This window comes from Salvelinus fontinalis, chromosome 21, assembly GCF_029448725.1.
Source record: "Salvelinus fontinalis isolate EN_2023a chromosome 21, ASM2944872v1, whole genome shotgun sequence".
Lineage (NCBI taxonomy): Eukaryota > Metazoa > Chordata > Actinopteri > Salmoniformes > Salmonidae > Salvelinus > Salvelinus fontinalis.
The window spans coordinates 50815829-50828702 of record NC_074685.1 but is presented as its reverse complement, the minus strand read 5'-3'; the positions used below and the strand labels follow the sequence as shown (position 1 = coordinate 50828702).

At 44.2% G+C, this 12874-nt stretch overlaps 1 protein-coding gene across 1 annotated transcript in view; it reads left to right on the top strand.

Moving 5' to 3' along the window:
* col27a1a (collagen, type XXVII, alpha 1a) overlaps positions 1–12874 on the top strand; it is a 210187-nt gene that overhangs the window by 169696 nt on the left and 27617 nt on the right. The window contains exons 44-46 of the mRNA XM_055875638.1: positions 820–873; positions 11601–11654; positions 11940–11993. Of these exons, the coding sequence (XP_055731613.1) occupies positions 820–873; positions 11601–11654; positions 11940–11993 (162 nt within the window). The remainder of the gene's footprint in view (positions 1–819; positions 874–11600; positions 11655–11939; positions 11994–12874) is intronic.

The window sequence follows — 12874 nt, the reverse complement described above, 5'->3', positions numbered from 1 at the left end:
TTTGCACACACTATATAGATTTCTTCCCCTAAGTCTGTGTTGTTTGTGTCGCACTGCTTTGCTTTATCTTGGCCAGGTCGCAGTGGCAACTGGCTTACCAGGTTAAATAAAGGTGAAATGAAAAAAGTTTCCAGAACCCATCTGCTGCTCAGTCTAACAAAGGGAAAGCAACTGCAATGTTATTGTTTGAAGAAAAGGTCACACTAAAAAAGCACTTGAACACAATCATGTCGGACCCACAAGCACATTAATGCCCCAATTGCCACGCTCCCCTGGTATGACACCTCTGATGAAGTGTGCTTAATTCTACCTTTGAATTTTGACTGAGTTGCAATCCGCCCCACAAAAAATACATCTTCAGTTATTCATATCAGATCAGGCATAGTTTAAAACTAGCTGGTTAAAGTCTTTTTTTTAAACCTAAGAAGTGGGGGTGTTGTTTTTATCTACAGTAGTATCTTGTGATTTTATGCTGTGTTAAAATGAAGTGAATCTGAATGCCTATCCCAGCTTTATTTACCAAACATGGCATTAAAGTTGATGATAGCAAATAATTGTATCTGTCTGAGCTATTTAGCACTCAGCTAGTTTGTTCTGCCTTTGCTTGTCATGTTCCTTACCTGTTGGGGGCTGCTAGAGGCTCGGTGGTCTCCCAGAAAGTTTTTAGAACAGTATGGTGAAGTAATACTATAGTGCATCCCGGTTGCACCACATTACAGGCATACCAACTATACAGTACTCTCCTCATGCACGTCTTTTTGTACTACTGTCCTGTTGCATATGTTTTATTGTAGCTGACAATGTTTTACTGTTCCTAAGGGGCAACAAGGCGTGGACGGAGGGAGAGGCAAACCTGGAGCCCCTGGACAACCTGTGAGTGTGGATCTATTGAAGCTATGATTTACACATCAATATGTATTTACATGGGATTGTGCACCCAAGCATGCTTGCAAATCATTGGCATTAATGAGCCAAATCAGTCGTAACTGTACTGTATAGAAATGCATTGTGCAACAAGGCGTATAGAATATACAGCATGAATACACCACAAAAACCTGTATTCTTAAAAACAAACAGTTTTATAGATTTTTACATTGTGACTGTGCAGGCACAACAAACATATTTCTCATTTGTACAAAAATAAAATAATCAACCTACCCCCAAGGCCAAATGTGCTTGGACCAACACAGCATAGAGCCACCAACACAGAGAATAGTGAGGCGCTGGACTGAGGAGGTAGACTGAATGCTGCGTAATTGTTTTGAGAATATTGATTGGAATATATTCATAGATTCATCCACCCAGGACTCATTAATCAACATTGACAAATATACTGTACATCGTCAGTCACAGGCTTCATTAGGAAATCTGTTGATGATGTCGTACAAGAACAAGAACAATCCGGACATACCCCAAACAAAAACCCTGAATGAACGGAGATAACCGTACAATGCTGAGAGCTCGTACTGCAGTAGAACGAACGCTGATGACTTGGTGGGGCACGACGCCTAAATCCATTGGGGACGCAAAAAGACTTTAGAGATTCAAACTTGAATTGATGTTCGACAACTGACTACAGACTATTACAGACTACAAAGGAAATCCAGCTGTGCAGTGCCCACTAAAGCCTCCCTCCCAGACAAGCTTAACACATTCTATGATCGCTTCAAGGCAGACAATATAGAGCCATCCACGAAGAGTCTCGCTGCTCCGGATGACCAGGTGCTTTCGCTCTACGAGGCTAATGTGAGGAAAACTCTCAAAAGAGTGAATACTTACAAAACCGCCGGCTCAGATGGCATCCCTGGCCGCGTCCCCAGAGTGAAGTCTTCTCTGACATCTCTCAACCTGTCCCTTTCCCAGGCTTTAGTCCCCACCTGCTTTAAGGAGACCTACATCACCACCACTCTTGTCAAGAAGGCACAACGGCGTCTCTACTTCCTAAGGTGGCTGAAGAAATTTGTCATGCCGCTCCAGGTCCTCTCCAAATACTACCACTACACCATCGAGAGCGTCCTGAATGGTTGCATCATGGCCTGGTACGGGAATTGCTCCGCTCATGACTGCAAGGTCCTCCAGTGGGTGGTGAACCTCACTGGGACCGTGCTCCCGCCCATCCAGTACATATACTTGAAACTGTGCCTGAGGAAGGCAGGCAGCATCATCAAGGACCCCCACACACCACAGCAACGAGCTGTTCTCTCCTTTACCATCGGGCAGACGGAGTCGGAGCATGAAGTCTGATACCAACAGGTTCAGAGACAATTTCTTTTTTCCAAGACATCCAACTGCTGAACATTTGAACTGGACTAACCACCTGCTCTGATTCTCTGCACCTTAGCACACATGCACACACTCACACAGGCATACACACACACACATACAGTTGATGTCCGAAAAACCTCTATTTTCTGCGACTTACTTTCCATCCTTGCAGTACAGTTGATAACCATTGCTATGAATGCTAAAAAGCCAATCTCACCGAAGCATACAGTTGAAGTCGGAAGTTTACATACACTTAGGTTGGAGTCATTAAAACTCTTTTTTTCGACCACTCCACAAATTTCTTGTTATCAAACTATAGTTTTGGCATGCCGGTTAGGACATCTACTTTGTGCATGACACAAGTAATTTTTCCAATACTTGTTTACAGACAGATTGTTTCACTTTCAGACTGTATCACAATTCCAGTGGGTCAGAAGTTTACATACACTAAGTTGACTGTGCCTTTAAACAGCTTGGAAAATTCCAGAAAATTATGTCATGGCTTTAGAAGCTTCTGATAGGCTAAATGACATCATTTAAGTCAATTGGAGGTGTACCTGTGGATGTATTTCAAGGCCTACCTTCAAACGTAGTGCCTCTTTGCTTGACATCATAGGAAAATCTAAAGAAATCAGCCAAGATCTCAGAAAAAAAGGTGTAGACCTCCACAAGTCTGGTTCATCCTTGGGAGCAATTTCCAAACCCCTGAAGGTACCGCGTTCATCTGTACAAATCAAATCAAAGTTTATTTGTCACGTGCGCCGAATACAACAGGTGTAGACCTTACAGTGAAATGCTTACTTACAGGCTCTAACCAATGGTGCGGGGAACAAAAGGTGTGTGTGTGTGTGTGTGTAGGTAAGTAAAGACATAAAACAACAGTAAAAAGACATTTGAAAAAGGAGTAGCAAGGCTATATACAGACACCTGTTAGGCAGGCTTATTGAGGTAGTATGTACATGTAGGTATCGCTAAAGTGACTATGCATATATGATGAACAGAGAGCAGCAGAAGCGTAAAAAGAGGGGTTGGCGGGTGGTGGGACACAATGCAGATATCCCGGTTAGCCAATGTGCGGGAGCACTGGTTGGTCGGGCCAATTTAGGTAGTATGTACATGAATGTATAGTTAAAGTGACTATGCATATATGATAAACAGAGAGTAGCAGCGGCGTAAAAGAGGGGTTGGGGGGGGGGGGGGGGAATACAATGCAAATAGTCCGGGTAACCATTTGGTTACCTGTTCAGGAGTCTTATGGCTTGGGGGTAAAAACTGTTAAGAAGCCTTTTTGTCCTAGACTAGGTACTCCGGTACCGCTTGCTATGCGGTAGTAGAGAGAACAGTCTATGACTGGGGTGGCTGGGGTCTTTGACAATTTTTAGGGCCTTCCTCTGACACCGCCTGGTGTAAAGGTCCTGGATGGCAGGCAGCTTTGCCCATGTAGTGTACTGGGCCGTACGTACTACCCTCTGAAGTGCCTTGCGGTCGGAGGCCGAGCAATTGCCGTACCAGGCAGTGATGCAACCGGTCAGGATGCTCTCGATGTTGCAGCTGTAGAAACTTTTGAGGATCTCAGGACCCATGCCAAATCTTTTCAGTTTCCTGAGGGGGAATAGGCTTTGTCGTGCCCTCTTCACGACTGTCTTGGTGTGTTTGGACCAATCTAGTTTGTTGTTGATGTGGACACCAAGGAATTTGAAGCTCTCAACCTGCTCCACTACAGCCCCGTCGATGAGAATGGGGACGTGCTCGGTGCTCCTTTTCCTGTAGTCCACAATCATCTCCTTAGTCTTGGTTACGTTGAGGGATAGGTTGTTATTCTGGCACCACCCACAGCAAACTTAATGATGGAGCCATGCAGTGTTGGAGCCATGCCTGGCCATGCAGTCGTGGGTGAACAGGGAGTACAGGAGGGGACTGAGCACGTACCCCTGGGGAGCTCCAGTGTTGAGGATCAGCGTGGCAGATGTGTTGCTACCTACCCTCACCACCTGGGGGCTGCCTGTCAGGAAGTCCAGGATCCAGTTGCAGAGGGAGGTGTTTAGTCCCAGGATCCTTAGCTTGGTGATGAGCTTTGAGGGTACGATGGTGTTGAACGCTGAGCTGTAGTCAATGAACAGCATTCTCACATAGGTGTTATTTTTGTCCAGGTGGGAAAGGGCAGTGTGGAGTGCAATAGAGATGGCATCATCTTTGGATCTGTTTGGGCGGTATGCAAATTGGAGTGTGTCTGGGGTTTCTGGGATAATGGTGTTGATGTGAGCCATTACCAGCCTTTCAAAGCACTTCATGGCTACGGACGTGAGTGCTACGGGTCTGTAGTCATTTAGGCAGGTTGCCTTTGTGTTCTTGGGCACAGGGACTATGGTGGTCTGCTTGAAGCATGTTGGTATTACAGACTCGATCAGGGACATGTTGAAAATGTCAGTGAAGACACCTGCCAGTTGGTCAGCACATGCCCGGAGCACACGTCCTGGTAATCCGTCTGGCCCCACAGCCTTGTGTATGTTGACCTGTTTAAAAGGTCTTACTCATGTCGGCTACGGAGATCGTGATCACACAGTCGTCCAGAACAGCTGATGTTCTCATGCATGCCTCAGTGTTGCTTGCCTCGATGCGAGCATAGAAGTGATTTAGCTCGTCTGGTATGCTCTTGTCACTGGGCAGCTCGCGTCTGTGCTTCCCTTTGTAGTCTGTAATAGTTTGCAAGCCCTGCCACGTCGGAGCCGGTGTAGTAGGATTGAATTTTAGCCCTGTATTGACGCTTTGCCTGTTTGATGGTTCGTCGCAGTGCATAGCGGGATTTCTTGTAAGCTTCCGGGTTAGAGTCCCGCACTTTGAAGCGGCAGCTCTACCCTTTAGCTCAGTGCAAATGTTGCCTGTAATCCACGGTTTCTGGTTGGAGTATGTACGTACAGTCACTGTGGGGACGACGTCCTCAATGCACTTATTGTTAAAGCCAGTGACTGATGTGGTGTATTCCTCAATGTCATCGGAAGAATCCCGGAACATGTTCCAGTCTGTGATAGCAAAGCAGTCCTGTAGTTTAGCATCTGCTTCATCTGACAATTTTTTTATAGACCGAGTCACTGGTGCGTCCTGCTTTAATTTTTGCTTGTAAGCAGGAATCAGGAGGATAAAGTTGTGGTCGGATTTACTAAATGGAGGGCGAGGGAGAGCTTTGTACGCGTGTCTGTGTGTGGAGTACAGGTGATCTAGAATTTTTTTCCCTCTGGTTGCACATTTAACATGTTGATAGAGATTTGGTAGAACTGATTTAAGTTTCCCTGCACTAAAGTCTCCGGCCACTAGGACTGCCGCCTCTGGGTGAGTGGTTTCCTGTTTCCTTATTTCCTTATACAACAGTGTGGTCTTAGTGCCAGCATCTGTTTGTGGTGATAAATAAACAGCCACGAAAAGTATAGCTGAGAACTCTCTAAGCAAGTAGTATGGCCTGCAGTTTATCACAATATACTCTCCTTCAGGCGAGCAAAATCTAGAGTCTTCCTTAGATTTCGTGCACCAGCTGTTGTTTACAAATATGCACAGACCGCTCCCCCTTGTCTTACCGGAGTGTGCTGTTCTATCCTGCCAGTACAGCGTGTATCCCGCTAGCTGAATATCCATGTCGTCATTCAGTCACGATTCCGTGAAGCATAGGATATTACAGTTTTTGATGTCCCGTTTTTAGGATATTTGTGATCTTACCTCACAAAGGTCACAAAGCCTTTATTGTCCAATGATTGCACGTTGGCGAGTAATATTGACGGTAACGGCAGCTTTCCTAGTTGTCTTCTGCGGGTCCGGATAGGCATCCAGCTCTTCGTCCTCTGCGTCGCTTCCTTTTGGGAATAATTGGGATGTCTGCCCTGTGGGGTGTTTGGAGAATATCGTGTGAGTCCTGATTGTTGTTGTTGAAGAAATCTTAGTCTAATCCGAGGTGAGTGATCACTGTCCTGATATCCAGAAGCTCTTTTCTTCCGTAAGATACGGTTGCAGAAACATTATGTACAAAATCATTTACAAATATCGCGGGGAAAAAACACATAATAGCACAATTGGTTAGGAGACCGTAAAACGGTGGCCATCTCCTCCGGCGCCAACAATAGTATGCAAGTATAAACACCATGAGACCACGCAGCCATCATACCGCTAAGGAAGGAGATGCGTCCTGTTGCCTAGAGATGAGCATACTTTGGTGCGAAAAGTGCAAAACAATCACAGAACAACAACAAATGACCTTGTGAAGATACAAAGGTACAAAGGCATCTATATCCACATTAAAATGAGTCCTATATCAACATAACCTGAAAGTTTGCTCAGCAAGGAAGAAGCCAATGCTCCAAAACCGCCATAAAAAAGCTAGACTACGGTTTCCAACTGCACATGGCGACAAAGATCGTACTTTTTGGAGAAAAGTCCTCTGGTCTGATGAAACAAAAATAGAACTGTTTGGCCATAATGACCATCGTTCTGTTTGGAGGAAAAAGGGGGAGGCATGCAAGCCGAAGAACACCATCCCAACCATGAAGCACGGGGGTGGCAGCATCATGTTGTGGGAATGCTTTGCTGCAAGAGGAACTGGTGCACTTCACAAAATATATGGCATCATGGGGCAGGAAAAGTATGTGGATATATTGAATCAACATCTCAAGACATCAGTCTTGGGTCTTCTAAATGGACACGGGTCTTCCACATGGACAATGACCCCAAGCATACTTCCAAAGTTGTGGCAAAATGGCTTGACAACAAAGTCAAGGTATTGGGGTGGCCAACACAAAGCCCTGACCTCAATCCCATAGAAAATGTGTGGGCAAAACTGAAAAAGCGTGTGCGAGCAAGGAGGCCTACAAACCTGACTCCGTTACACCAGCTCTGTCAGGAGGAAATAGCCAAAACTCACCCAACTTATTGTGGAAGGCTACCCGAAACTTTGACCCAAGTTAAACAATTTAAAGGCAATGCTACCAAATACTAATTGGGTGTATGTAAACTTCTGACCTACTGGGAATGTGATGAAAGAAAATAAAAGCTGAATTAAATCATTCTTTAAACTGAGTTTAAATGTATTTGGCTAAGGTTTATGTAAACTTCCGACTTCAACTGTATACATTCATGCTTAACACATTCAACTGCTGCTACCAGACTCTTCCCCAATACACATGTAAATATTGGACTATAAATTGTGCATTCCTGTAATTTACTTATGCTAAGATGTATTATTAGATTCTACTGTCATTTAGTTTATGTTCGTAACTCTTATATTTTATTATTTCTTATTGTTGTTTCATTGTCGAGAAGGAACCTGCAACTAAGAATTTCGCTGGGCAATGTATTCCATGTGTCCCTTAAAACTTTAAAATTGAAAGTTATCCACCCATGTACCCACCCTCAAATTCTGCATGGGGTCTTGGGTCCAAAGAAATTGTAAATGTATGTGAGCTGACAGACATGCCAGCTCTGCTTCTAGCTCCTAAGCAACTTTGCAGTATTTTGTTTTTCTGTGTTATTTCTTACATTATTAGCCCAGAAGGTTTTTTTGTTATTACATGCAGCCAGAAATAACTTTTGGATATCAGAGCGGAGGTAACTCACCAGCATTATGACCAGAAATACAATTTTCCAGAATTGGATACTATGTTCCTACCCCCCAAGGCAATTTAACTCATCCCAGAGGCTGCTCCTCGCAGCCAGCGGAGAAGAGATAATCGGAGTGGACTTCTATTCCGAATCAGGAGGCATGCACACCATCCACCACTTCCGAGTATATTACTCACTAATGTTCAGTCCCTGGACATTAAAGTAGATGAGCTCAGGGCGAGGATCTACTTCCAGATTGACATCAGGGACTGTAACGTACTCTGTTTCACAAAATCATGGCTCTCTCCGGATATACTGTCCCCGTCCATACAACCAGCTGAGTTCTCAGAACATCGCGCAGAAAGGAATAAAGAACTTTCCGGGAAGAAGAAAGGGGTATTGTATGTTTCATGATTAACTACTCATGGTGTGATTATGATAACGTATAGGAACTCAAGTCCTTTTGCTCACCCAACTTAGAATACCTCACAATCAAATGCTGACCGTATTACAGCCCAAGAGAATTCTCTTCGGTTATAGTCAAAGCCATTTACATTTCCACTCAAGCCGATACCACTACGGCCCTCTAGGAACTACACTGGACTTTGTGCAAACTGGAAACCACAGCCTGAGGCCGTATTTATTGTAGTTGGGGATTTTAACAAAGCAGATTTGAGGAAAACACTATCAAAGTTCTATCAACACATTGCCTGTAGTACTCGCGCATCAAAAATTCTCGACCATTGTCACTCCCCCTTCTGGGATGGTTACAAGGCCCTCCTCCGCCCTCCCGTTGGCAAATCAGATCACGACTCTATCCAGCTCCTCCCTTCATATAGGCAGAAACTCAAACAGGAAGTACCCGTGCTAAGGTATGTTCAACGTTGGTCTGACCAATCGGAATCCATGCTTCAAGTTTGATTTGATCATGCGGACTGGGATATGTTCTGGGTTACCTGTGAGAATAACAATGACGATGGACACAGTGACTGAGTTCATCCGGAAATGTATAAGGGATGTTGTTCCTACTGTGACTATTAAAACCTACCCAAACCAAAAAACATGGATAGATGGCAGCATTCGCGCAAAACTGAAAGCATGAACCACAGTATTTAACCAATCAAAGTGACTGGGAAAATGGTTGAATAAAAACATTGTAGTTGTTCCCTCCGTCAGGCAATCAAACAGGCAAAACGTCAGTACAGAGACTTGCAATTCAACAGCTCAGACAGGAGACGTATGTGGCAGGGTTTACAGACAATCACGGAAATATCAGCCACGTCTCGGGCACCGACATCTTACTCCCAGACAAGCTGAACACCTTCGCCGCTTTGAGGATAACATAGTGCCACCGATGTGGCCCTCCTTGGCTCCCACAGTCCTTGGGAGCCAAGGACTGTGGGCTCTCATTCTCTGTGGCCGACGTGAGTAAGACATTTAAACGCGTTAGCCCTCGCAAGGCTGCCGGCCTAGACTGCATTCCTAGCCGCATCCTCAGAGCATGCTCACACCAGCTGGCTTGAGTGTTTACGGACATATTCAATCTCTCCCTATCCCATTCTGCTGTCCCCACTTGTTTGAAGATGTCCATCATTGTTCCTGTACCCAAGAAAGCAAAGGTAACTTAATGACATTACTATCACCCCTAGCACTCACTTTTGTCATCATGAAGTGCTTAGAGAGGCTAGTTAAGGATCATATCACCTCTGCCTTACCTGACACCCTAGACCCACTTCAATTTGCATACCAACCCAATAGATCCACAGACGATGCCATCGCACTGCACACTGCCCTCTCCCATCTGGACAAGAGGAATACCTATGTAAGAATGCTGTTCATTGACTATAGCTCAGCATTTAACACCATAGTACCCTCCATGCTAATCATCAATCTCGGGGCCCTGCGTTTTAACCCCGCCCTGTGCAATTGAGTTCTGGACTTCCTGATGGGCCGCCCCCAGGTGGTGAAGGTAGTAATCAACACCTCCACTTCGCCGATCCTCTACACGGGGGCCCCACAAAGCTGCATGCTCAGCACCCTCTTGTACTCTCTGTTCACCCATAACTGTGTGGCCATGCACGTCTCCAACTCAACCATCAAGTTTACAGACAGCACAACAGTAGTAGACCTGATTACCAACAATGACGACATAGCTTACAGGTAGGAGGTAAGGGCCCTGGCGGAGTTGTGCCAGGAAAATAACCTCTCCCTCAATGTCAACAAAACTAATGAGCTGATCGTGGAATTCAGGAGACAGCATAGGGAGCACGCCCCTATCCACATCAACGGGACCGCAGTGGAGAAGGTGAAAATGGAAAATCTGAAAAGGTCCACCCATACAGACAGTGCTGTGAAGAAGGCGCAACAGCACCTCTTCAAACTCAGGAGACTGAAGAAATGTGGCTTGGCCACTAAGACCCCCCTAAGACCATCTTTTACAGGTGCACAAATGAAAGCATCCTGTCGGGCTATATCACAGCCTGGTACGGCAACTGCACAGCCCTCAACCACAGGGCTCTTCAGAGGGTGGTCCGATCTGCCCAACGCATCACCGGGGGCACACTGCCTGGCCTCCAGGACACCTACAGCACCCGATGTCAAAGGAAGGCCAAAAAGATCATCACGGACATCAACCACCGGAGCCACGACCTGTTCACCCCGCTATCATCCAGAACAGAAGGCGAGATCAGTACAGGTGCATCAAAGCTCGGACCGATAGACTGAAAAACAGCTTCTATCTCAACTGGCCCCGTGTGGCTCAGTTGGTAGAGCATGGCGCTTGCAACGCCAGGGTTGTGGGTTCGATTCCCACGGGGGGGCCGGTACAAAAAAAAGTATGAATGTATCTACTTGTAAGTCGCTCTGGATAAGAGCGTCTGCTAAATGACTTAAATGTAAATGTAAATGTAAGATCATCAGACTTAAATAGCCATCACTAGCCAGCTGGCTACCACCCAGTTACTCAACCCTGCACCTTAGAGGCTGCTGCCCTATGTACATAGACATGGAATCACTGGTCACATGAATAATGGAACACTAGTCACTTTAAACATACTGCTTTACTCATTTCATATGTATTCTATTGTATTCTACTGTATTTTAGTTAATGCCATTTCGACGTTGCTCATCCTAATATGTATATATTTCTTAATTCCATTATTTTACTTTGAGATTTGTGTGTATTGTTCTGAACTGTAAGATACTACTGCACTGCTGGAGCGAGGAACACAAGCATTTCGCTACACCCGCAATAACATCGGATAAATATGTGTATGTGACCAATAAAATGTGATTTGATTTGACTGTTGTTCTCCAAATGTCTTGCTAGACATCTTCAATTTATTGCTCAGTCGGTTCCTATTTCCAAATGGTCAAATTTCCAAACCAGGAAGGTCAAAACTGTTATTGATTCAAATAAAATGAAATACAATTTTATTTGTCACATGCACCAAATATAACAGATGTAGACCTTACCTTGAAATGCTTACTTACAAGTCCTTAACCGACAACACGGTTTAGAAAATATGGACTGAATAAACTAAAGTATAAAAAGTAACACAATAGAACAATAATAACGAGGGGGTACCGGTAGCGAGGCAAAGTGCAGGAGTACAGGTTAGTCGAGGTCATTTACTTGTGTTAGCGTTAGAACTATAAAAACACTATATTCATTGGTCCTTTAATAATGGTATACTCGTTGCTGTTCATCAAATCTGCCTATCCTTTATCTGATGTTCACTGATCTGATGTCCTAGGGACATCCAGGACCTCATGGACAACACGGGCCCAAAGGATCCAAAGGAGATCAAGTAAGGATGTCAACCATTATCACCATATTTGTTGCACACACCTAAACATTGCATAGTCTTTGTGTTTGGGTGTGTCTGTGAACATGTTACTGAACTGTGCAGAGAGTGCACATTTATCCACCTATGACCCTGACGCCTAACTATACACAATTCATACATGGGAATTAGCCATTCTCATGCCATTTTGACAGTGCCTTTTGCCATTTCTATGTGAATTTAGTGTTTTTTTCTGTTTTTCTCTCTCTCTCTCACTCTCTCCTTCGCTCTATTTCATTGTCTGTTTAGGGTCAGAAAGGCAAACAGGGTCATAGAGGAGAATCTGGAAGCAGAGGATCGCTGGTAAGGAGTAGATTTCTCTCTGGTCCTGTCTCTCTAGTCCACGACTGATTATGTTATCAGCATTTTGTTTAGTCTACATTTCAGTCTTCATATATCACAGCATGTTGGATTTTGGGGAAATGCTTGGACATGACCTCATGTTTTCGAAAGGTTTTCATGGCCGATCTTCAAAACTTGAGTGGAACAAAAACAGCATAGACAGAACTGTCATAGTTTGCTAACGTTCAAGTCAGAGTTTGGTTGTGCATCTCACCTTGATTTCAATTGCAATGTTTGTCAGACGTCACTTATGTAGCATCAGCTTTTTAAAAACCAACTCATGAGCGGGTTTCAGAAGATATAAATCATAATGGATCACGCAATATAAGCCACAATCTTTACACATAAGCATATTATTATACAACATTAATTTATTTCCCCATATCGTCATTATTTAGCCTACTTTGACATAGGCCTAATGTAAAAACAATTTTGAAAGACTTGGAACCCACAAAGGCTTACTGTAGATTCAATCAGTTCAGCGTTAACCCGTGATAACTGACACCTACATAGCAGATGATTGTTTTAATTTAGGCGATATGTCAGAGGTGTAACTGCGTTGGAGCTATGAAATTGGTGAGTGGCTGCACTTGTGGTCATTTCCACTGAGCCACACCCATCCCACTCAAATTAGAAGTTCTAAACAAGAAAGTGTAAGGTATATAGAAATAATGACACTCAAATATAAAATCATTAAACAAAAACATTTTGATTTCTATCAGCTTAATTGAGTTGTGGATTACAGTGCCTTGCAAAAGTATTAATTTCTCCTATTTTCTTTCATTACAACCTGTAAATTAAATGGATTTTTATTTGGATTTCATGTAATGGACATACACAAA